Source organism: Chelon labrosus (genome assembly GCF_963514085.1).
Source record: "Chelon labrosus genome assembly, chromosome: 5".
In the NCBI taxonomy this organism is placed as follows: Eukaryota; Metazoa; Chordata; class Actinopteri; order Mugiliformes; family Mugilidae; genus Chelon; species Chelon labrosus.
Window position 1 is genome coordinate 6,159,777 of NC_140341.1, and position 26,518 is coordinate 6,186,294.

Sequence of the window (26,518 nt, forward strand, 5' to 3'; positions counted from 1 at the left end):
ATGGAAGAAAAAAACCAGAAACGTTGTTGACATTTATCCTCAATTAAGCTGTGCTTTGCAAAGAGGGACAATGGAGGTGAACACCAGCTAGAAAACAATAGCCAGGCTGACGACTTTGGTCTTAATTACTGCGAGAAAACACATTTAAAGTCCACTGATCCACACATAGCTGGCTTGTGTTGTTTAATTACTTGGAGCTTTGAAGGCGTTGAAGTCTAACTCGAGGCAGGTCACTGAGTTGTTGATCGATGCCAGTGGCTCAAATATTAATTCACTTGGAGAGGTTTTCTGTTCACATTCCGCCGGCTGGTCCAGGGTTTGTTAAGGACAGTGAATAACCTTCCAGTTTCAAAGCTTTTACAGTGTCTCCTGTTACAAGTGTATATCAGCATTAATGTGGTGATTAAAAAGCCGTGTTGGCATGTTGTGGTCCACCCCAGGGGTTTGTTTTATACCAACTCTGGACAGTGCCAAAGACATTTACTATTAAGTATGTGAAGATAAATTGCACTGAAACATCGCTAGGAAGTACACTGCCTGGCCAAAAAAAAAAAGTCGCCACCAAAACAAAAGGTCACACACTCTAGTATTTCGTTGGACCTCCTTTAGCTTTGATTACAGCACACATTCACTGTGTCATTGTTACGACAAGCTTCTCCAATGTCACCAGATTTATTTCCATCCAGTGTTGCATTCATTTTTCACCAACATCTTGTATTGATGATGGGAGAGTCTGACCACTGCACAAAGCCTTCTCCAGCACATCCCAAAGATTCTCAGTGGGGTTAAGGTCTGGACTCTGTGGTGGACAATCCATGTGTGAAAATGATGTCTCATGCTCCCTGAACCACTCTTTCACAATCTGAGCCCCATGAATCCTGGCATTGTCATCTTGGAATATGATCCATTGATGGAATAACCTGGTCATTCAGTATATTCAGGTAGTCAGCTGACCTCATTCTTTGGGCAACATAATGTTGCTGAACCTAGACCTGAGCAACTGCAGCAACCCCAGATCATAGCACTGCCCCCACAGGCTTGTACAGTAGACACTAGGCATGATGGGTGCATCACTTCATCTGCCTCTCTTCTTACCCTGATGCCCCCATCACTCTGGAACAGGGTAAATCTGGACTCATCAGACCACATGACCTTCTTCCATTGCTCCAGAGTTCAATCTTTATGCTCCCTAGTAAATTGAAGCCTTTATTTCCAGTTAGCCTCACTGATTAGTGGTTTTCTTAAGGCTACACAGCTGTTCAGTCCCGATCCCTTGAGTTCTCTTCACATTGTACGTGTGGAAATGTTCTTACTTTCACTATTAAACATAGCCCTGAGTTCTACTGTTGGTTTTCTTCAATTTGATTTCACCAAACGTTTACGTTTGATCGCCAATCACCATTAATCAGGATTTTTTTCCGACCACATTTCTTCCTCTAAGACGATGGTTCTCCACTATCCTTCCAGTCTTTAATAATGCGTTGGACAGTTCTTAACCCAGTTTTAGTAGTTTCTACAATCTCCTTAAATGTTTTCTCTTCTTGATGCATGCCAATGATTTGACTCTTCTCAAACAGACTAACATCTTTTCCACGACCACAGGATGTGTCTTTAGACATGGTTGTTTAAGAAATGAGAAGCTACTCATTGCATCAGCTGGGGTTAAATAACTTGTTTCCAGCTGAAGGATAATCACCCATGCAGTAATTATCCAATAGGAGGCTCTTACCTATTTGATTAGTTAAACCCAGGTGGCCAGGTAGTGTATATCAATTTATTGTTGTATAGTTGCAGTATTTGAGTCTGTTGGACGTTATTAGTTTACTTAGTGCCTTTTGTTTTAGCATTCTTTAGTGATAACAGTGGGGACACAGTCTGTTGGACCCTTTAACATTGCCTTCTTTACAGTTTCCTTTTGTTTTCTATGGTGAAATGAACCAAGACAATCCATAAAAGATGAAAGTCAAATGGAAATAAACTGCACAAAGCCCTAGACGCCGTGAAATAAATTAAAAGTTAATGATATTCTGTCTGATCAGCTTTTTTTTGTGCCGTCTCTTTATTTCCCCCAGAATGCAGAGGTGTCTGTTTTTGAGGTCAACATTCGGTTCATAGGAGGACTGTTGGCTGCCTACTACCTCTCCGGACAGGAAGTAAGTACTTATATAGTGTGTGTGTGTGTTTTGTGGGATTGAAAGCTGTTCTGAACATGAGCGATTGAGAGGTAGGGGTAGGGCTGCAAAGATGAAGGGATGGAGATGAAAAAATAATACAGATAATACTTTTTCCTTTCCTTTCCACTTCCTCCTCCCATCCATCCTCTCCTCTGCCAGCGGGCGTATTTTTGTTTCTCGGTTATGGAGCTGGTGAAAGTTAAATCCAACCATCCATCTCTCTTTTTCTGTCCTATTTCCCTCTTTCTCTCTCTCCGTCCCATCCAGTCCACTGCTTTCATTCACCGGCCAAGCCGTGCTCCCTCTATAACAGGTTCCACCTCAGCCACTATCCTCTATTATTACTTTATTTTATTTTTTTGCGCAGCAGATCTCGGCGCAAACCTGCTCTCTGTTGCCACTTTACGATTTCCATTCAGCTTAATTTAACACAACTGACGCATGAGTGTCAAATAAAAAAATAATTAGACGCTGCAGACGTGAGCGGCGTTTCCTAGGAAACAAAAAAAGTTCTCTCGCACTCCCCTGTGAAATAGTTTATCTGAATTAATTAGGGAGAGGAGGTATAAATAAATAAAGATGGAAGATTGGCAGAAAGTTGAAAAGAGGGTTTAGCTTTTTATTTGTCTCATTTGCATGTTTTAGGATTTAGATGATGAAGAGAAGAGAGCAGAACAATAACGAACGTATGAACAGATCCCACTTATTGTTGTTTACTCACAGATAATAACGGTGGTAAATTGTTGTGTGTAGTTTTCCTCATAGTTGTATAATATCCTCCTGACCACCAGTAGTTCAGATTTGTCTGCATACTTCTGAATTAACTCCTTTAGGGCTTTTCAATGATACTAAATGTGAAGGGGTGTGTCTTTGGTGCCTTTCTCTTTCTCATTAAGGAAAATGTCGTCCATCAGTTATGTGATATCTTTCAAAAATAAAAACTTTAGTGAGTTGTAGCGAGCATAGCCTGAAAAACTTGAAGTGGGCGAATACCAAGTTCACCAAACCTCAACTTTGAAGCAATGACCAATCAGAGTGATTGATGAAGTTGATTGAATAGTGCTGGGTTTAAAAAAGAAAAGTATTTTTCTGGTTAAAATCTGTTGATTAAAATCCCGATATCGATATCAGATCAAATCGCCTCATTAGAAATCTCGCCGTGGTCTTGCGACACTGATTTGGCACAACAAACGTAGCACGACGACGAGGTTATTTCACAACACGGCCAGGCCTGAAGGTTGATTGTAATATAAAAAGCACAGAGAATAGCTGCGCAAAAGCAAAGTTATGCCAGAAATGTGCTGACCAGACGTAAAATATTGTATAAATACAGCAAATCTGTGGAGACAATGACAGCATTAGTTTTAGTTGTAAGTAAATTTGTTTCAAAACTGGAAAAAAAACAACTTTTTATTGAATTAAATCAGGAAATCGATAGCGATTCTCAACCCAAGGAAACACTGTCCTCCTAATTCACCATGCTGATAGTGGGCCTGGGTTACCTAGGCAACCAAAGCCTGGGACTTCCACTTGCAGCCATGGCAAGACTTGGGACAGATAAAGAGAAATTAAACATCCTCAGAGTAGCTGCAGCCTTTTTCCGGCTTTGAAAATCAGCTACAGCTTTATAACATGTTTGTCTTATGAGGTAAAGATAAAACCAAGGAGAGAAGTCATCTGTTATTAGTTTAAACGCCGGTCTAACGCTCCAAACACTGAACATCTCCAACAAACTACTCAGCCATGAGAGAGAGAGAGAGAGAGAGAGAGAGAGAGAGAAAGAGAGAGAGAGAGATAGGGGATGTGGGTTGGATTATTTATTTATTTATTTATTTTTGCGTCTGAACAGCAACCTAACCTGAAGTTCAAGTAAAACTTAACGCCACTCCTGTTCCCACACACTCCTCCACCCTAATCAATCCCGGATCGTTCATCCGAGCCCACTCGGGTGATAATGGGAGCGGTGGGCGGCGGGGATAGAGGGGGAGATGGAGCGCGGGAGGGCGTCTGAGAGGAGACAGTGATGGAGGGAGCAGAGAGGAGGAGAGGAGAGGCTGGAGACGCCTGTGGATGAGCGGAGGGTGTTTGGAGGTGATCGTTTCAGATAAAGAGATGGGAGTGGAGAATGAGGTGATGAATGACCCCGACCCGGCGGGACTCATTCTTCACTGGACGTGTCCTTGAGCAAGGCACTTAAACATCCCTAGCGCCCGCCTCAGCCAGCACCACAAGAGATGGCTGTCACTGGGTGTCCCGCTTGGGGGGTGGGGTTGTGTGTGACTGCGTGAATGTGAAGCAGCGTGAAGGATGGATGAAGATGAGAAGGCGGTGGACTAAAGGCGGAAGAGAAAGTTTACTGGTGTCAGTCTCTAGTGGACGTCTTTGGGGATGGAGTGAGGGGTGAGTTTAGAGGCGAACACACGAGAGAACGAATAAAAACTCTAATGCAGCAAATTAGTGTTACTTCTGAGCCCAAACTGTTGGATAATTAAACACAAGTAGAGCCACTGGAGAACTCCCAAGATAACTCACCACAGCTCAAGGGGTCTCTAATAGCTCTATAACTATACATATACTAAACTTTAGAACTAGCTAAGCTCTCAGTCATCTCCTTTTTTTAAATTTTCAGAAACCTACTGTAAGCTCTAGCTTTATAGCGTCAATTTGACGGCCCAGACCGGCCCCCATGCAGGCCGCAAGAGCTGCGATTGGTCCGCTTGGTAGTAGCGTGTTTCCGCTTTCGTATTTCCGACTGCTTCTGCATTTCCACAATTTTTGAATTGATTGTTTTGGATCAATAAAGATGGAACACATCGAGGAAAGACTGACTTTTTTAAAAAGCCGTTACCCGATATGTTTCCGCTTCCAAAGGCCGATACCGATAACATACCTGACATATCTTTCCGGCTAGCTTGCTACCTTCTTTAGCCGCGCTGGCGTCCTCATACGCCTTCAAAACCCCATCGAATCGATGGCTATGTTTCAAATGACTTTTCATGTTTGAGGTATTAAAGCTGGTGCTGATATCTCGTGGCACTTTCTTTAAACATTTATTACAAACAGCCAGAGACATGTCATCCTCTGAAACTTTGAAAAAGTCCCACACCACCACCGCCGCCATGTTGTTTGTTTACAAACGTATGCACGCTGTGCTGCATTCAAGTGGTGTTGGAAGTTCCCTCTTCCCGGTTTGAGAGTCATTTTTCCGACCTTTTATGTTTCTGTGGTTTATGTGTAACATCCTGGGTAATTGCAGCTACTACTAAAATCATGACTGAGTTGACGAGTTGTTTTCCGACATGAGGGAGTGTTTTAATGATTTTGTTCAGCCAGAATGTTGTTTTTCCGATTATACAATGCCACTTGAACGCAGCATTCACTTCAGGCCGTTCAGGTCTCATGTGGGAGTTGGAGCGATTGATTAAAACAACCACTCACACCGCAGTACTGACAAAAATATATATTATATATTATCGCGGCCATTCGTTATGATATCGGACTTATCGGAATGACATCATAATTTCCAGATATCGGACCGATAATTATCGTGCACCCCTACTGAGGAGGTTTAAAGGTAAAAGCATTTGTGTGACTCGTCTTCGGCGAAATCTTTGCGAAAGTTTCAATCACCATCGTTGAAAATGAAGCAGGAAGTAGAAACAAAAATGAACCCGACTGGCATAAAAGACACAGCGCCCACTAGTGTTTGGGTGGCGTCTTTACAGAGCGACCCAGATTGACGACCGCGCAAATACAAATGACTCACACCGCTGTAGGCTACGTACATAGGTTACGGCGTCTATGTCCCGCAGTATCCTAAAAGAGCCTTTAGACGACTGGTTGGAGACATACCCAACTATATTTGCTGTGTTGGAGAAGTTTCCTGTCTCATTTAAAGTTCCGTCCATTTCTTTTCACCTGGCACCGTCTGAAATTTTCATTTTATGTCGGCAAATAAACCAAGTCAGAACTTCTAGTTGGGCACACAAGCCGAAACGAGTTATTTATGAAGGTAACCGTGTTTTCTCTTAAGACAAAGTTGACTTTATGTGGAGAAATAGTCCAAGGACAGCCTCATCAGATTTGGTCTTCTACTGATTTACTGTGTCTGCCTATCACCATCAACTCAGTCCCTGAACATAAAAAAAAAAAGCATCAACTGGAAGCCAAAATAAGGAAGAGAAATATGTGTAAGTCAAATAGTGGAGAAAGAAAAAAGAAAGTGAAGGCGAGTCGGAGATCAGCATTCAGGAGGAAGAGGTCCGGGAGAGTCGAGGCAGAGCAGCAGTGATGGATTGTGTTTACTCCTCCGTCTGTCCCTACTTTTATTCTTTTTTACACTCCCATTCTGCTTCTACCACTTTCTCTAATGTCCTCACCTCCTTCTCTTCTCCGTCCTCGCCACCTGTCTGCAGCCCATCAACCATTATCTTCTTCCCTTCTCGTCTTCGTTTCTTCTTCTACTCTCTCTATGTTGCTCCTCTCCGATTTGATCACCTTCTTTCCGTTTGTTTTTCTTGTTGACGCTCTTGTGATTTGCAGCCTTCTTCATCCCGTGTTCCCTTTATTCTGTTTTCATTTTAACATTTGTCTTCATCCCAGTTCTCTGCTGTCTTTATTATCCGTTCTCCTAATTCCCCTTTCTTACCCAACATCCTTTTCTTTTCTGTTCCTTTTTATCCTTTGTGTTGCCCTACTTTCCTCTCTTAACATTTCTCTGATATTGTTAACTTTCTCCTTCGTTTCTGTCGTGTTTCTTTGCCTCATGTGCTCCTCAGATTTCTTCCATCCTCCTCATCTCTCCAAACATTAAGTGCTTTTACCTGTTTTTCCTTCTCTTTCACTTCCTTCCTTTGTACTTATCTTGCCCTTTTCCACGTTCCCTTAAGGACAGTTTGTCCTTTACCCTCGTCTCCACTGGACTTTTACCCCACTGCTCCTCCTCTTTCTCCCTTCACCTTTTAATTTACAGTTTCATGTGAACAGGGCAATTTAGATGATGTCATCTCTGAGCGCCACGCGGTCGGCTTGTTTACCTGTAATTTGCTACTGCTAGTTTTTTGCGACATAGCTGACTATTTTTCCGATTCTGAGGTTGTGGACGAACCATAGCAGTAGCAAATTACGACATCATCCAGGTCAGAAGACATCATCCGGGGTCTGTAGGTCAATCTACAGACCCCGGATGATGATAACAGGTAACTCCGGACTCAACAGGGAATAGCACTAGCGTACAATAACAAAGTATTGGTGAAATGAACGAGTTTCGCGGCAGATAATGCGTTATTTAGAGGCTGCGTTTCGGTGCCCCATTCACTCCCACTATATGGATATACGCTGATCTAAATATCTCCCAAACGACTACAAATGACGCAAAACTTATATGGGTGAGTAAACGATCGTATTTTATACCAGAAATAAGGTCCATGTTGTAAAAAACAGTAGTTTCCCTTTAATGAATAGGAGCTTCTATGATGGGCACAACAGATTAGAAATTTGGTTGGTTGCTGATTACGTTGGTGACGAAAGAAAGAACGGAAAGAAGAATATGAATGGCTTGTGGAAAACATTTTTAGTCAGGGATTCTGAGAAGTAAGTGACTCAAAGTCATGCTGTAAGCGGCTGTAAATGCAGGAAATGAGACAACCTGTAATTTCCAGCTTTTTATTCCCACTGACTTTTCAAGTGTTGCCAGGTATTGCAAGTCTTTGTGGATTTAAATGTATAGTTTAAGGTCGAGACAAAGAAGAAAAACTGCGTAATGTTCGTCATTTTCAGTGTTTTCCAAGACTATGACTCAAGCAATCGACAATTTTTGTGTCTTTGCGGGGATACTTATACCTCGTTTAACTTTCAAAGCAGCGGCAAGTAGAGGACAGCTCGATGATATCTTAGTCCTGTACGGCGACTGATGAATCTGCAAACTCATTATTCACTGCTTTCACCTGCAAGAAAGAAACAAAACAACACGAAGAAAAAAAAAAACACAATCTTTTAATCAAACGTGGTGTTTTCTACTCATTGCTTCTTACTTTTTCAGCTGTTTTGGTGTGTAGTGTGGTGTTTTTTGTTCCGTCGCTACCTGCACCTCGTTAGCACACTTTTCTTTTCCTTCGTTTTCTTCAAAGTAAGTACAGAACCGTCGCAGCTGTAGTCGCAGCATCCCGACGTCGGGCGGGTGTTACACTTTCAGCCTGAAACAATGTTCTCTATTTGTTAGAAGAAATGTGCTGGTACAGCTCGAAAGAAGACGCATGGTGTAGAATAGTGTCCTCTAGGCAGGTATACACTCTTAATTATGTGAACTGTGTTGTATATGTGTCACAACGGTGTCAGAGGAAATACAGTAGTCTATATTTATCCGACGTTTATCTCCCGTTGCCTCCTACAGGCATCATTAATGTCCGATTAAGGAAATACAGCTTAACTGTCAAACGTTAAAGTAGCTTCTTACCAGACACTCATCATTTAAAGCACAATATTATTAATGTAAGTCTAGGCAGGCTTCCTGAAATACATATACAAGTATGTGTGCACCTTTTTGATATGCAAAGGCTCAGGTTATGAAGTCATTTGTGCTTTTGAGAGAAGGGCAGGTAGTTTCGAACTCAAGGTTGAAAGAGTGTCCTGGCTTTCTGTTCAGGAATGAATTTGGGGGGGAAAGGGAAGGCGTGTTTGTGGAGGCTCTCAGACCTTGCATTAACTTTTCATTCTGGGCAATCTGATTGCAATTGGGAAAGTACAGATGTGAACACATTCAGGAAGTGAGGAGGCATTTGTTTGATCCGAGCCCATATTCCTAAAGATTCAGAGAGTTCTCTCAGAGAGCTCCTAACTTAGTTTAAAAACTTCTAGCAAGGCGTCTTAGCTTAGGAGTGATTCCAGAACATTCTCAGAGAACTCTGAGCAAGGAATAGACAGAAACTCTTATCTTAGTGAGGAGGTGTGGTTGACCCCGTTGCTAGGTAAAAGGTGTGATTGGTTGATCCTAAAAGCTAGATAAAAACACACTGTTGGTGATAATGGGCGTAGACTAGACTGTCAAATCAATAGACTTAATCATAGAATCTAATCTCTATGAAGACTGTGTGATTATAAATAATATTTTACACAAAAATCTCTGGTAAATAAATAGTAAGCTATACTTTAAAATTATCCTACAAAATGTGTGATTAAACTCAGGCCCACTTGTACAGTATTCACACGCTGATAGTTCTATTTATTTGCTTCCATTCATTTACCACGCTGGTCATTTTTCATCCATTTGGTATTAACGAGGGTAAAATGGCTCAGCTTTCATCAGTTTCTGTGATTGCTAACCGGCCGATAAGAAGCAGCGTTGGTTGGCGTTCAGATCTTCCACAAACCGAACAGCAATGGAGAAGAAAAGAAGTAGGAGACCCAACTGGACAGAGGAACAGTGTTTGCTTCTGGATCAACTGGTCAATGAGAATAAAAGTGTTTTGAGATTTGGTAGATTTGGCCCCAATGTCACACTACAAGACAAGAAGAAACAGATAAATGCCTCCGTTCTGCTTAAGAAACTCCTAAAGTCCTCCTCCCTGCTCTTAACAGATCTCATCTTAGGAGCTCTCTTAAGAGCTAAGATTCTTTAGGAATACCTTTTATCTTTACCAGGATCTACTCTGAACTTTGAGGGGAAATTCTTAGAAAACATCATGAGTCTAAGAATTTTCTTAAAATTTGGCCACTAGGAGCAACTACTCTTTGCGCTAAGAATCTTTAGAAATACAGGCCCCGATCTGTGACCACATGTGGAGGTGGTGGAGTTGCATTTGACCTCATTCCTTTGATAGTGTGAACACACAGTGAGTCCTGAGTCACATTATTAAAGACCTCCTACTCAACAGGGTGCTCTTGCGTCAGTGGAGTTTTGCCTCATACATTCACAGCCTTTATTAAAAGGAAAGGGTAAAAAACATGTCCATTAGTAATGAGAGCCTGTAAGAAATATTCTCTCTTTGTAGCTCTTAACTAACTAAAGAATTAACAAATGAAAGTATTTAATATGAGTACACTGTGATTCGGTGACTAAATAACTTATCAGCATGTGGTTAGTTATTCATGTCGATGTATGAGGAACCGTGTGGAGTCAAGTTATGCATTTTCCTTAATTACCAGTCAGTGTTTCCAGCGTTTGAGGTATAATCTCAGTTTTGTGCAGGGTGGACATCAGCAAATAATAACTTAAATTAATGTGTGCCCAAAAACACTGCAGTGTCCTTGGTTCCGAAACATCAATAGAGATCTGTTAGAGACAGAGAACTGGCTGGAGACGCATTTGGAGATGCATTTTAATGCCGGGCAATAAAAACTGGCAACTTGTGATCAGATTGCCCAGGACGGATGCTAACGCGAGGTGAACTGGACTCTGTTTTGAGGACAACAACGTCCGCATTTCACCCAGAGAAGACAGATGGTTTGAAAGAGGAGTGAAGGAAACCATCTGTGTAAAGTTGGAAAGCCTTCCTCTCAACCGGGGAGGAGGACTGAGGCACCATTTATCAGCAGCTTACAACCCATTTATCTTAACAAGAAGTTTCACCTCCATTCACACCTTGAGTCTGGAGAGTTTGAGATCATTATTGGGTTGTTAGAGAACCATTAACGCTGCAAAGAGGATGCTACCCAAGGTGATCTGAACAAATTCCGGTGAGTATTGACTCGTTAACAGACCCTAGTCATGTGAGATTTAGGTTGACACCACTGAAAAACTAAACTCTTCACCAGTCATTTAGAACGGAAGGAGCTACTTGCCTTAAAAGTCTTCAAAATAAACAGTATGTTCAAATCGTAGACGGTATAAAGGTGTATGCCGTTTGCCAAAGCAAGTACAGCTCCCCCTGGTGGCTGGCTGCAGTATAGGTCATAAGCTCCACCTCCTCCATGTTAGTGGATGGGACACTAAAATGCACGTCAAATAATCTTTTTTTAAGGATGGTTTCTGTCATTTTAGGTAGTTAATACAATGCTGATGCATATCCAACAAAGGTTCAAAAAAAGGCAACTGGACTTGTAGAGTTTTTTGAGAAGACGTTTCACCACTCATCCGAGTAGCTTCTTCTGAACTGAAGAAGCTACTCGGATGAACTGAAGCATTTTTCTGAACTGAAGAAGCTGCTCGGATGAGTGGTGAAACGTCTTCTCAAAAAACTCTACAAGTCCAGTTGCCTTTTTTTGAACCTTTGTTGGATATACCATGACCTGGATGACTGAGAACCTTCACAGACATAATGCTGATGCATGTTCAAGTGTCAATTGTTTGGGTAAGTTTTGTTTTAGTTCTAGAAACATGTCGCCACCCGTATCCCCGGGAAAACAGCATCAATTTAGCCAGTGCAAGGACGTGGCGACAGCTTGTCCATATTCATAAACAGTCTATGGTTCAAGCACTAATACCAAAAATTACAATATTCAGAAATACGATTGTGTCATGCAACGACATATTCTAATTAAGACCCTTTTAGGGAACGTTCTTCAGACATTGATGCAACACATTATGTGTCTCAGTTGGGGTTTTTACTGCAGATTGCAACACACTCTTGTTTGTCGCGCTGCCAAGCGGGATCCCTAAAAGAAAAGCCCACTTTTCTTGAACGAACGAGAAAAACCCTTCCTCCTTCAATACTGCGGAAGACTTTGATATCAACAAGTTTTCATATAGAGGAATGAAAGTGGGAAAACTGGTGTATAAAAACAGGGATATTACTGTAATAATCATTTTCATTGGAGAGATAAAACAGCTTAGCAGGGGTATTGTCCTTCTGGGATGGGGGCAAAAAAAAATTTTTGCTTGTCATAGATGTGATAAGTATCAAGGAATGGAGTGAAAAAGAGATAAAAAAGAGGAGTACAATGACACGGACGATTTGAGCGAGGAGCAGATTGCCCAGTGAAGGGAGGACGAGACGAGCCCTGTAAAGTAGGATAATGAGATGAGGCCGTCGAAAAGAAAAGCTGCAGACTCTGCAAGCACGAACGTCACAGCACAGCCACCCTGTGGATGAACGGATGGAAAGGAGGAGACGGAGAGTGACGGCGGTGGAAGAACATCAGATGAAGCTGAGGGTGGTGGAGAGACAGAAGGGCAGAGATAATGATGGCGAGGGGCAGAACAGGAAAAAAAAACACAAAGAGGAAGAGAGGAAATTAGACGACTGGAACGTGGTGCAGAAGGAAGGACTTCAGGGGCTAAAGAGGGAAAGTGGGGAGTAGAAATGCAGGAGAAGGAGACAGTTAGTGGGCTGCAAAAACATAAATTTTAACACAAAGGAAAAAGAGAAGATGGAGAGCAGAAGATCACAGGAGGTGAAGAAATGTTGAGATGGAGGCAGAAATGAGATAAAATGCAGGAGAAGGACAAACAAAACGGGCAAGAACAGAAACTACTACCCAAGAACTACACCAATCAGCCACAACATTGTGACCACTGACAGGAGAAGTGAATAGCATTGACCATCTTGTGACAATTCAATGTTCTGCTGGGAAACTTTCAGACCTGGCATTCATTGGTGTGGATGTTACTCAGACATGTAGCACCCACCTAGACCAGACCAGGCACCCCCACCCCATAGCAATGACACACCCTGATGGCAGCAGCCATCCCCAGCAGGATGCAACCACAAAAACACTTTAGGAACAACTAAAAAAACATGAAAAACAGGACAAGGTGTTGACCTGGCCTCCAAATTCACTAGATCCCAAACTGATCAAATATCTGTGGGATGATCCACAGAGGCCCCTCCCCTCAAAGCCCCCCCACCAACAATATTCTGTTTCCATACACCACAGGACACCCTCAGAAGGCCCATGTCTACTATCTGATGAGTCACAACTGTTTTGGAGGCACAAGAGAGACCTTCACAATATCAGGAAGGCGGTCATAATGTTATGCCTGAACGTTGAGGAGAAAGATAAAGATGAACAGAAGACAAACATCAAAGTAATCCGTTTTTGCAACTAAGAATCATCATTTAAAACCTCAAAAGATGTTTTTTCCCCAGAGATGCCTCTTACTCTTGCTCCTTCATCCTCTACATCTCTTTCAGTGCCACAAACTTTACTACCTCCTCTCACTCTCTGTCTGCTCTGTGATGTTGAGCTAAGCTGAACTCTGGTCCAGAGACTGCAGACTGCAGCAGATCGCGTTTGATCTCGCAGGGGAGCTTTTGACTCCCTTCTCATCTGTTGTCAGAGACTGAGCCCATCAAACAAAAATTCGGGGGGCATCTTTCTCCCTCTGACTGACTGCCCAGCTGGAGCTGCAAGTCGAACACGTGTGTGGGGGATAAAGGAGGAAAGGGAGAGATTTGTCGACATCGGCGCCGCTGCTGTGATCGCCGAGATGAGACACGTGTAAGAAAAAAAAAAAAATCAGAGGCAACTTGTAAGCAGGTGAACATGCTGAGATGAGAAGTCAACAAATGGATGCAAACAGCGTCAAAACATCAGCTCGAGGCGTTCGTTTCTGGATCTGACAGTATAAACAAATCTCATGAATCAATCATTCATTAGCTCTGAACACAGAGCAACAAAAAAAAATAGAAAGAGGACGTCTGCATCTCTGTCCATCTGTTGCAGCTTGTTAGGAGACTCTTATTAAGTATAAACAAGATGGTTTGTCGTCATCCTCTGGTCTCGTGCGCCACAATTAAAGGTTAAGTTCCTCCCATGAGCACATACCTTCTGTTTCGGCGTTGGATCTTGAACTACGAGTTTACACTTGTGTCTCCTAGTTATTCTCTGGATCCTGTAGTTACAGGGATGCACGCTACTCCCAGTGTACCTTCCGGTTCGTTTCATACAGTTTAGTATTTTAAATCATAAAGAAAGGCTTCTGGACTTGTGGAGTTTCTTGAAGACATTTCATCCAAGTAGCTTCTTCATTTCCAAACAACAGGTGGGGAGTTGTGGTTTAAATTGGAACACCTGTGGGTGTCACCCATCAGAAACTCACATTTCTAGGGTCTGTTAACGACCAGATACTCACCTATAATTGAAGAAGACGGTTTGACCCCGTCCTCTCTCTCCAACGAATGCTTCCCTAAGGAGCCATTATCGGTCTCAAGGTGTGAAACTTCTTAGGGTCAGATGTTAAGTCTGTCTCCTACATAGATTGATGGCAGTTTATATCTCAGTCCACCTCCCCAGTTCAGAGAAGGATTAAGAGCTTATTTTTTTAATACATTTATTAATCATTTGACTAATTAACCACTAAATAATAACCAGAACTTCCAGCATTAAGGTTTTAGACAAAAACATTCACAACATGACATATTTTAATATAACATTTATGAACCTAAACCTTTCCATAATGACACTACTGGAAAAAAAACAGATTTATTTATTGTTTATGTAATTATGAAACAATTAGGCATTTAATTATTGGCAGAGACAGTGTCGAGTATGATTTAACTCGGAAAAGAAATGCAGCTGTTTAACGCTGAAGGTTTGCTGCACCCACTTGGAGCGTGACGTTAACGGAAAGCTTAGGTCTGTATGTTCAAAAACAACCTGCAACTTGCAAACCATGAGCTTCTCCTCTGGAGAGTCCTTGTTGAGTTCTTGCCTGAAACACAACATATGACTGGCTGCCAACCAACAATCAGACTAAACTCCGTGTGAAAGCCCAAATACTGACAATGCACATAGTTTTTGTGCAGCTGTGGTGGGCCACTTCATATTTTTAGAAAGCGTGCATCTAGTTTCAAAGGATTCCCACACTTCTGACGAACACTTTCAGTCAACAAACATCAACACTGATTACTTTGATGCATCGTTGCATCTGCTCAGTTAAAACACAGAAACACTGAATGAGCTGAGTTAGCCAAAAACGATGAGCGGCACATTTAGCTCATTACCTCTAAATACAAAGAGGTTTGTGGCCAGCCAAACAACTATAACCTTCAATATGTAATTATCAAACTTCTCATTCGCTCATTGCCTCCGTAACAAACCTCTCTCTTTATGCAAGACTTTCCATAAGAACATGGCTCCGGGAAGTTTCTGCCTTTCAGTTTGAGACAAAGTCTTTGCTGAATTAAGTAGGCAAACCTTAGCATTTCCACATCCTTGCCAATAAGAGAGCGGCACGTATTGAAGCCGCCCCAGCTGTTTCTAGCAGCAGTTGTCTTGCTTCCTCTGGGAATCCTCACCCCCCCCCCAACCTCCCTTTGGCAGATATCACCGTGATGACATGCTCGGTAACTGGCTGCTGCTGCTGCCGCCGTGCCAGCAGGCAGACGCACACACTCCAAAGAGAATGAGGAAAACCAAGATGGTGTAACAAACAGGAGAGAAATTCTAATTTCATCACGGCCTCATGCATCCCTCTCTTTGCAAACAAATCACTTACCGTGCCCGTGCAAAGCCTGGGAAGAAAAAGAAAAAAGAAAAAGCAGATTGCAAAAAGTGCAAACTCGCAGAGGGAGCACAATCGGGTTAGTCTGAATGAGATCAAGTATAGAGAAGACGGAGAGTGCAAAGAGGACGGAAAATGAGTGGCTTTGTTGGGGAAATGGAGCATGCAGCGAATACAGGAAAAGAAAGAGGATAGAGGCAAAGTGAATTAAGTTAAAGAGGGAAAGAGGAGGGTGGTGTAGAGTGAGATATGATGGAAAATATACACTGAGCAGCCACAACATTAAAACCACTGACAGGAGAAGTAAATAACATCGACCATCTTGTGACGATTCAATGTTCTGCTGGGAAACTTCTGGACCTGGCATTCATTCATTTGGATGTAACTTAGACATGTAGCACCCACCTAGACAAGACCAGACACCCCCACCCCATAGCAATGACACTCCTTGATGGCAGCAGCCATCCCCAGCAGGATGCAGCCACAAAAACCCTTTAGGAACAACTCAAAAGGTGTTGACCTGGCCTCCAAATTCACTAGATCCCAAACTGATCAAGTGTCTGTGGGATGATCCACAGAGGCCCCTCCTCTCAAAGGTCCCCCCACTAACAATATTCAGTTACCAGACACCACAGGACACCTTCAGAAGGCCCCTGTCCATTCTCTGATGAGTCACAAGGGAGACCTACACAATCTTAGGAAGGTGGTCATAATGTTATGCCCAATTGGTGTACAGTTTAGTAGTGAGAAGATGCAGGTGCACAGCTCATATGAAAGGTCTACGTGTCGTTTGCTTAAGAGAACTCCAAGAGAAATGTTTTTTTCTATTCACAGTTAGGACTGTCCCACTTTTTAATTTTACCTAATGTTTTCTTGCAAGAAAAAAAAAAAAAGATCTGCTTTGTTCTATTTTCATCTGCCCTCAATGAGAAGAAAAAAAGCATTCAAGAAAGAATTCTTTGGGAAACTAAAACTTAATATAATACAGACAGTGTAAACACAGCAGGCAGAACAACAAGCCACGCTGACGCCTCAATAACTCGTCAGTCATTTATTTATTTTTTTCCCCAAGATGTTTCCAGTAATTCTCAAATTTGAATTTGCCTATGACACGGTGTGGTGGCAGCTAATGAAGCGATCACAGAGCTAATTCTGCGATGGCCTTTGAGTTTTCTCTTTGTGCCTCCTTCCTTTGATGCTTGGCCAATGGATGCTAAACAGTGAGGAAATGGATCAGGTGATGGTGAAGTGTGGAAATAACACACACACACACACACACACACACACACACACACACACACACATGGCGGGTGTCTTAATCCTGTCTCTCTTTCTGGCCCTCGGGGCCCTTCTTACCAGGCAGGCACATTCAGCACATTTCACAGTCTACCCCTTAATCCCTTTAGGAGGCTCCATTACATGTCAACAGTGGCCCAGTGCTTACACCAGACACTGTGTGTGCGTCTCCCTGTGTACAGTCGGCTCTTCACTGCCGTGTGAAAAATGCTGATCTTATTAAGTCATTTAGGAAAGTACTTGGTCTTGCTTATTTTCCCCACGCCGCATTTGTTACGGACACTTCAGGAGAGTTTACAGTTCACAACCGTGACCTGCTCCAACTAAATGGTGCAAATTAATATCAAATTTAGCTATATTACATTAACACAAGGCCACGTCCACATATATAGCAGTTTTCGTTTGTCGTCCATCTTTTTGTAGATGACAGTTGGTCTCTAGTGGACGTTCCGGGCTCTGGTTGGTTTCCTAGGTAACAAGCTCAAATGTCTCCAAGGGAAACAAGTAGGAACAATGAAATATTGATAGTGTATGGACGGAGCCAGCTCTTTTTACCGTCACCCCTCTTATTCTCTCTCTCTATTTGAAAACAAAATAACCTCCAACACCGTCACTTCGTCTCAGTTGAATGATGAAGCCGGATTCGTGGAAAGTGTTTGGGCAACTCTGTTGTGTTTACATGTGTATGCATGCGCTTTCAGTATTGGAGGAGGCTTAGACTTGGACTTAAGTACGGTTTATAGCTCTGCGGGACATAGACAGCGTAACCTACGCACATAGCCTACAGCGGTGTGAGCCATTTATACTTGTGCTCTCGTCAGTCTGGCTCGCTCTGTAAAAACGCCACCCAAACATTTGTTTCTACTTCCTGCTTCACTTTCAACAATGGCGACTGAAAATTTCGCCGAAATCTCGCAGAACACGAGTCCTACAAATGTTTGTATCTCCGAACCTCCTCAGTTGACCTTTCCTCGATCTTTATTGATCCAAAACAATCAATTTGAAAATAGCGGAGATGGAGAAGCAGCCGGAAATACTAAAGCGAAAACACGCTACTACCAAAGGGACCAATCACAGCTCTTGCGATCTGCGTTGCCGTGAGTTACATTTCTGTGGAGTTGCACGTCAGGCTACGGCGTCAGGGTCTGGGCTAGACTTAGACTTGCATAGACTTTATTGATCCCGAACGTCACAATGGCTCAGTTGCTCATAAAAAGACGCCATAAGCCATGCGTGTCAAACATATGGCCCGGGGGCCATAACCGGCCCGCCAGAGAGTCTAATCTGGCCCGTAGGATGAATTTGCTAATTGCCAAAATTACACTGAAGACATGCAACTGCAATTTTTCCAATAAAAGTAATTGCTATTCCCAAGGCTCACACAGATTTTTCATAATGTTCTTCTTTGCACTAAAAAAAAAGGGAAACATTTGGAGTTGTCGTTATTTATAGGTAAATGCGCTATCGTGTCATTGGTCTGGCCCCCTTGACATCAAACTGGGCTGTATGTGGCCCCTGAACTAAAATGAGTTTGACCCCCCTGCCATAAGCCATTGGACCATAAGTCCAAAGTTTGCTTACTGGGTATTAATAAAAGGCGTTTGGTTATAACAAAATGGTTCTGATTGGTTGGAGGACTCCAGATGTTGTGTTACAAGACTCATATTCTGATGCCAGGTTAGGTTACATAAGAGGATCCCTGTTATCACATATTAATGCAACGTTCATAGTATATATAACCTTTATACTAGGCTTCATTAACCTTTAATGGCTACTATTGTTGTCTGTAAATGTATAACTAATACAATAACACAACTATGGATGTGTGAATGATTTTATATTTTCTATACATGAAAGTTTTCTACACCGTTTGTTGTTTCTAAAGTGACATCTATCAGAGTCAGCTCTCCGTTCTGATTTCAGCCTCTCAGCTGCTCTCTGCTTACCAGTGGCATCCTCATGTGTAATAAGTGGATCACTGGCGGAGTTTAGGACGTGTTTGAATGGCGGATTACAGCTCTCCCCGGTCCCTGTGCTGCAACACGGATGCACCATTTGGCAGACGGTTTTCATTCAAAGTGCCTTACAGGGACCGATGCGCGAATATTTACCACAGCTTTTTCTCCAGTCAGAACCAGACCTCTCGGCCCTGGCAGCGTCGGTGTCATTCTTCCACCGTGAGGACAACAAAACCGGCCCGTGTCCACCTATAACCTGCCGTGCTCTAAATCTGCTGCCTGTAAACAAACATCCCTGCAGCCTTAGGACGCTGCTAATCCTGAAAAACAGAGAGAGAGAGAGAGAGGACGAAGACAAGAGACATGGGGATGCAGACATTGAGAAAGAAAGAAGGACGCATGTTGAAGAATTCCCTCTTTTAGTATAGGAAATATTATATTCTGTTTGAGAAAGTAAAGCATCGGTAAATGTTATTGATTGATCCCTTGAACAGTGAATTTCAGCCTTTTTTGGTGGACAGGCATAACATTATGACCACCTCCCTAATATTGTGTAGGTCTCCCTTGTGCCATGTGTTATTTTTGTGAGGTTAGTACACAGTCATAGCCATAAATGTAATGGTACTAATAATTGTCAAAATAATTTCTTTCGGTGTTTCGGTTTTCGGTTTCGGCCAAGATTTTTCATTTCGGTGCATCCATAGTATCATTTCTATGGAGTGGGGGGGTGCCTAGTCTTGTCTATGTAGGTGCTACATGTCTAAGTAACATCCAAATGAATGCCAGGTCCAAAAGTTTCCCAGCAGAACATTGAACTGACACAAGATGGTCAATGTTATTTACTTCTCCTGTCAGTGGTTTTAATGTTGTGGCTGATGGGTGTATCACTGACATTTCTGTACTACCGTGTCTTGCACCGAACTTAACAATCATGTCAAACCCTGCCGATATATCCCTGATAGGTTAAAATTACAGCAGTCACGTCAGTATTTGTGCCGGATCAAGTTTCTCTGCCCAACCTTGTCCTGTTTTCCCACTTGCGTATGTTTCAAATCTTTCCACATGTGTGTGTGTTTGTATTCACCGTGGGAGTGTACATCCTTCGGTGATCGATTTGGAAAGTGTGTGCTGTAATGCATTTTAAAAGGATGAACACTAAAGCTGTCAGGCCTGGAGGGAGAATGATAGGAACAAGTTAGGAAACGCCAGACAATGAACTGTCTGTCTGAGCTCGTCCTCCCCAAGGATTTTTCCCTCCATATCCTAATCCTGTCTTCTTGCTACAGTAAATATGTTGTCGACAGAACTGATCCACACGGGCCTCGCGGGTTGTGCCGCTGCGGGGATTTTGAGATGTGTCGAGGCAGGGACAGGACACAAACTTCACTTTTGTTTTGTTGTAACAGCGGTACATTTCACTGCTCGGTAGCTGCTAGTAGAACGGGACAGAATGTCGAAAGCGAAGGTTGAATAACTTTCATCATTCGGTGTGAAGAATGCAAGATGAGAATGTGCTCCGGGGACGGCTCGGTGCTAAATCTCTTCCCGACCTCTTTGATATTAGCCTGTGGCTGATGTTTTTTGATGTTGATGCATTTTTTTAATTATATCTTGTTAAATCATTTGTAGATGAAACCAGAATGTGAGATTTGAAGCAGCGTGAAATTCCTCAAATGGGATTTTTTTAAATATTTCTCTGACTACAATTAATTTCTTGTATCATTAGTTTTCTAAAACAATTATCTTAGCAAATGAACTTGTATTTACATAGCAAATTTCTACCTATTGGTACAGTCACAATGCTAAATGGTACAATGGTGCAATTGTTCATTGTCTTGCTCAAGGACACCTGGTCCATGTACAGAGGATCAAATTGTGGAAAACCAACTCTACCTACCAAGCCACAGCTGCCTCTGAAAAATACTTTTATTTTCCACAAAATGTCTCCTTGATAAAAGCGAGGCCAAGAAATATGCCTGAAGATTCTCCGCCCTCCACATCTTCTTAACCCTAAATCAAAGCTAAAACAAAGGCTACTGGGTTTACGTCAGGGTTTCTTGAAGATGTTCCGTCACTCATCCAAGTGGCTTCTTCAGTTCCAAGTGATCGGAGGCGTCAAGGATTTTATTTCAGAGCATCTGCGGGTGATGCCCACCTGAAACTCCCACAATAAACACCTGTTAAAGAGCCAATACTCGCCTGAAGTAAGTTTGTTACATGCTCCACGAGAAGCAAGAAATTTGTTCTTGTTCACCTCGAGAACAAGGACAAACTTCATTCTGGCCAGGTAATTTGTACTTCACGAGAAACTCGCATGCTGATCTCTGGGGAAGTCCTCATAGGCCCCTCCCACTGCAGCATACGTCACGTGCGGTAGCATTGTGGGAGATGGACGATGAGAGGCACTTTACTTATTATTTTCGGATGTCGGCCGGTCGTTTTGACGTCTGTGTCCGTCGGATCACGGCGTTCATTCAGCATGAACCCACACACAGTGTGCCGATCTCGACCCAGGAGAGATTAGCGGTCACACTGCAAATATTAGGATCTGGCTGCTAGCATGTCTGCTTTTCCACCAATTTCTGAGCACAGAAAGGTAACCGGACACCACAGGAGGAAAAAGTTCTGCCCGATTGATGTGTCGAGAACAAGCTGCGAGAACTCCCAAACGAGGGCTGCGGGAACAAAGCTAAAACAAACTTAACTGGTTGTGTTTGAGGTGCCTTGAAGACATATTACCACTCATTCAAGTGACTTTTTCTTGACTTTGTGACTTCTTGGTGGTATCTTATGTTCTCTTACAACCTATTAGTGACCAGACACTCCTCAGACTCAGTGTGTGAGTAGGGATTACTTGTAGGTGGCTGAAAAGTGGTGGTTCCATCAGATCTGCGCTGTTTAGAAAGGGCTTTGATATTTTGTCCTTTACGTTACCTTTTGTTTCTGATCGTTGTTAACGATCTAATTTCTGGTGAATATTGGGTTTTAATTGACCCTAACTATGTGAGTTTCAGGTAGGCACACCCTCAGATGTTCCTAATAATTTGATTTAGAGCTAAAGAAGTCACTTGGATGAAACATCTTCGAGAAAACTCAAGTCCAGTGATTCTTAAATTATCATAAATTGACTAAATTCTGATTTATATCATGCATTGCTGGCTTCACTAAAAAAATAAAACCACAAGCTCCACTTGGTTTAAGCGTGATAATGTTCCACACTAACATAAACAAGATAAGGAAAATGTACAGACACTTAATTAAGCAGAATCTTTACATCTACCACTGATCCTCTGAGTAGGGCTTACTTCAACAACCAACAATACCCCTCATGGTTCGGACTGCGTTTCCCGAGAGCAGCTTCTCCTTTCATCCCTGTCTGTAGATGAAGGCAGTGGAGGAAGATGATTATCATAAACCATAGAGTTTTATCTGTGAAGGCGGCTCCCCGTCTACTCTGATGGCTCGTTTGGATCCTGTTCCCCGCTCGATGGCAATAAAAGTATGTTAAAGGCCCCATCGGTGGAGCCGGCAGACGGGTCACGAGTAGATGGAGGGGTTTATGATGACGAGGATAGATATGAGTACGTACACACAGCCTGACATGAGATTACAAGTCATATGCAGGAAGTGATAAATTTCTATATAGGCGTTGTTAATGGAGGAGTTCCATTAGACTGGGTTTATTATACACCATACTGAGTATTAGTGTTTTCTTTACTTTCAAGAGAGAACCAGGAACATGTGAATGAGCAAAGCAAAACACTTTCACTCCAACATTAATACACATTAGTAAGCAGTTTATGAATGTAGTTATAAATGTTTTAGTATTGGTATTCATAAGTATCTCTATAATGTGTTTAATGATGTGTTCCTACTTTACCGATGATCAGTATTAAACTATTTACCAACGAGTTATAAAGGAGTTATCAGTGGTTCATAAGATCATTTAGAAAGTGTAAGTAAGTGACGAATAAACTATTTAAATGTGCATTTACACATCTTATTAAGACTCGTTTAAGGTACTGCGGGACATAGACGGTGTAACCTACGTATGTAGCCTACGCCGTCAGTCTGGCTCGCTCTGTAACACCACCACCCAAACACTAGTCGGCGCTGTGTCTTTTTAGCCAGTCAGGTTAATTTTTGTTTCTACTTCCTGCTTCACTTTCAACAAAACCTTTGACAAAATTTCGCTGAAGACGAGTTGACCTAATGTTCGTATCTCCAAACCTCCTCAGTTAACCTTTCCTTGATGTGTTCCATCTTTCTGATCCAAAACAATCAATCAAAAAATTGCGGAGATGGAGAAGCAGCTGAAATTACTAAAGTGGAATCACGCTACTACCAAGCAGACCAATCACAGCTCTTGTGGTCCGTGTCGCCGTGACTCATAGTTACATTTCTGTGGAGGTGCACGTCAGCTACAGTCTCCGTATGGGTCTGCGCTGTTGCCGTAACTATGTCGGCAAATTGACGCTAAAGCCTAAACCGCCTATTATTCATGGTTAATTCAGGTAGTTATAAACCATTTATGTATTGTTACTGAACTGTGTTTGAGTTAATTTGAAGTAAGAACTATATATAACTTTTACAAAGGAGATTTAAAACAAGACAAACACAACAGAGTGATACAAAACAAATATTTATTTCAGCTGTACACTTGATATAAAATGAAAAATAGAAAAAGAAACATCTGCAATCTCATCAAATAACATTTTCTGTAGACTACTGTCTAGCATTATCCACTCTGGCCCACCTTGCTGCTTGCTCTTGTGTTTGGTTTTACAAAAGGTAGGATCCAAATGCAGGACACACACAATGACTGAGCCAAGATGAGATAACAAAAAGTCAGTTTATTAAACTTACTAACATGAAGAACAAAAGGTGCTTCCGTGGGAGGCAGGAAGATCGACCAAAGAAGTCAAAAAACTCAAAAGAACCAGGGAACATGAGGAAATAACTAGAAATTGCATGACGAGGAGAAACACAAAGGGCTGATGGGATAACAAGAAACAGGTGAACCAACTGAGAACACAGACAAAAGACACAAGGCAAAAGGGATTGACAAGACACAGGGGTGGAAAAAACACAAAGACAGGAAGTAAAACTAAGCGGAGGACATGGGTGTTTATTGGTATGCACTCTTGTCTGTCTAACTTGAAATGTCCTCATTTGCTGCCAAAGTATTGTTCCACGTCAAAGAACCATCTGACTGAGCACAGTCCTGATACCCAGATGTGTTCTTGCCTCGCCCGTTTTTCTCGAGGACGCATCAGGAGGTAACTTGTGTTGACTTGGGGCAGCCAGGTTTCCCAGAATGCATTTCACCGGCGTCTTCAAGTACAAGAATGACCATCTTGCGTCCCCTGTCCTTCAGAGGCTTCACTAAACAGAAAGCAAACCAAAACAGAGTACAAGTCTCAATATCATGACACCATCTGATTATCAACCTGCCCTTTTTACTAAGGTTAGTTGGCGTTACCATTTTACTGCATTTCTTTTCTAATACTGCAGTTAAATTTCAGAAAACTTGAAACCCCTTTATTGCTGTTTTTAGGAATGATATGGAGTATTCCTCAGTGTTTAGTCTCCTGGAGACACCAGGCTTCTTTTATCACTCCCTCTCTCTCTTGTTTGATTCCCTCTCAGCCTTTTGAGTATTTATTTTATTTTTTTTATCCGCTGCTCATATGCAGGCTTATCCCAGCATCAGTTTGACACGCACTCTCCCAGGCTTTTGTCTGCATTTGTTTCATGTTTAACTCCACAGTTTGACCTCCACTGTGTCTTCTGCACAACGTCCCACTGGCTGTTTAGGCATTCTGCAAACACCGGCATGTGTTATTGCTCCCTTCTTATTTTGCGAGACAGCGGGAATTTTCCATAGATCTGGTCTCTCTATAAAACTGCTCAGCCCTGACAGATTGTGTTGATGAATCAGCCTCCGTCTGTCCTGTGCTGAAGTGCCTTTTCTCTGTGGCGCTGCTCTGCCTGACTGCTGTCTGGGACTTACATAACTCCTTTGTGCATTTGTGCCACAACTGTTCTCCATAAGTTTAAACAAAACTGAAACTGGAAGTTTTTAAAGAGGAGTGACTTTTGTTTCCTTTTTGTCGGGGTTGTGTTCAAAAGAAAAGTCCTCCTCTTGTGGTATTCACAACCTCGAAACCTCGTTATGACATGTCGTGTTAGTATTATAGAGTTTTTTTTAATAATTTAGTTTCATCCTCATCTTTAAAATCTGTCGTTGCCTTCCCTACTATGACTCACCCAATTGTTAGCCTGCTAAAACGTTAGCCTGTTTCCTAGCAACAGCAAGTTCTCATAACTTTAGACCCGGACACACCAAACCGACACCAATGCTGATTGTGACGTCTTCCCACGCCGCCTGTATCTGGGCCAAAATGTTGCATTGGGACATGTCACATACACTGCAGCCAATGATTACTTTGCACGGTCTGTGTGGTAGGAAGTAACACCTGTGGCAAAACCCGAGGAGGTGCTAAAAAGAGTTGTTGTTGATCATCAGGCTGGAAAAGGCTACCAAACCATCTCTAAAGAGTTTGGAATCCACAAATCCACAGTCAGACAGATTGGAGATTTAAGACGACTGTTACTCTCTGCAGGAGCTGTTGACCAACAAATATCACTCCAAACGGAAGACTTGGATTGAATAAATACAATATTTCTCTCACTTGTCTGAGTGGGTTCTCTTTGTCTACTTTAAGGACTTGGGTGAAAATCTGCTGATATTTGTTATGCAGAAATGTAGAAAATCCAGACGGGTGCCAATACTTTTATGCGGTACTAAAGAGGTACTATAAGCTGGGATGCTAGAAAGCTAGGAAGAGCTAATGTTAGCTGGAAGCTAGGAAGAGCTACTGTTAGTTGGAAGGCTAGGAAGTTAGGAAGAGCTACTGTTAGCTGGGAAGTTAGGAAGAGCTACTGTTAGCTGGGAGGCTAGGAAGTTAGGAAGAGCTACTGTTAGCTGGGAGGTTAGGAAGAGTTACTGTTAGCTGGGAAGTTAGGAAGAGCTACTGTTAGCTGGGAGGTTAGGAAGAGCTACTGTTAGCTGAGAAGTTAGGAAGAGCTACTGTTAGCTGAGAAGTTAGGAAGAGCTACTGTTAGCTGGGAGGCTATGGAGCTAGGAAGATGTACTGTTAACTGGGAGGCTAGGAAAAGCTACTGTTCTCTTGGAGGCAAGGGAGCTAGGAAGAGCTACTGTTAGCTGGGAGGCTAGGAAAAGCTACTGTTCTCTTGGAGGCAAGGGAGCTAGGAAGAGCTATTGTTAACTGTGAGGCTAGGAAAGCTACTGTTCTCTTGGAGGCAAGGGAGCTAGGAAGAGCTACTGTTAGCTGGGAGGCTAGGAAAAGCTACTGTTCTCTTGGAGGCTAGGGAGCTAGGAAGTGCTACTGTTTGCCGGGAGGCTAGTACACTTGGAAGAGCATCTGTTAGCTGGGTTGCTAGAAAGGAAGGGAGAGCTGCTGGTAGCTGGGAGGCTAGAAAACAAGGAAGAGCTACTGCTTGCTGGGACGCTAGGAAGCTAGGAAGCTAGGAAGCCCATCTGTTAGCTAGGAGGCTAGAGAGATCTACTGTTAGCTCAAAGGCTATGAAGCTAGCCCATTGAACTTCGAAGTTTTGTTTACTTTTGTCCCTTCTATTGTTCTATTGCTCTGGTTGCTCTGAGCTGAACAGCCAATCAGAGAAAT

At 42.5% G+C, this 26,518-nt stretch overlaps 1 protein-coding gene across 3 annotated transcripts in view; it reads left to right on the forward strand.

The window, feature by feature from the left end:
• man1a2 (mannosidase, alpha, class 1A, member 2) overlaps nucleotides 1-26,518 on the forward strand; it is a 147,177-nt gene that overhangs the window by 82,607 nt on the left and 38,052 nt on the right. For all 3 annotated transcript variants that reach the window (XM_084545211.1, XM_084545212.1, XM_084545210.1), the window contains exon 6: nucleotides 2,073-2,153. In XM_084545211.1, the coding sequence (XP_084401337.1) occupies nucleotides 2,073-2,153 (81 nt within the window). The remainder of the gene's footprint in view (nucleotides 1-2,072; nucleotides 2,154-26,518) is intronic.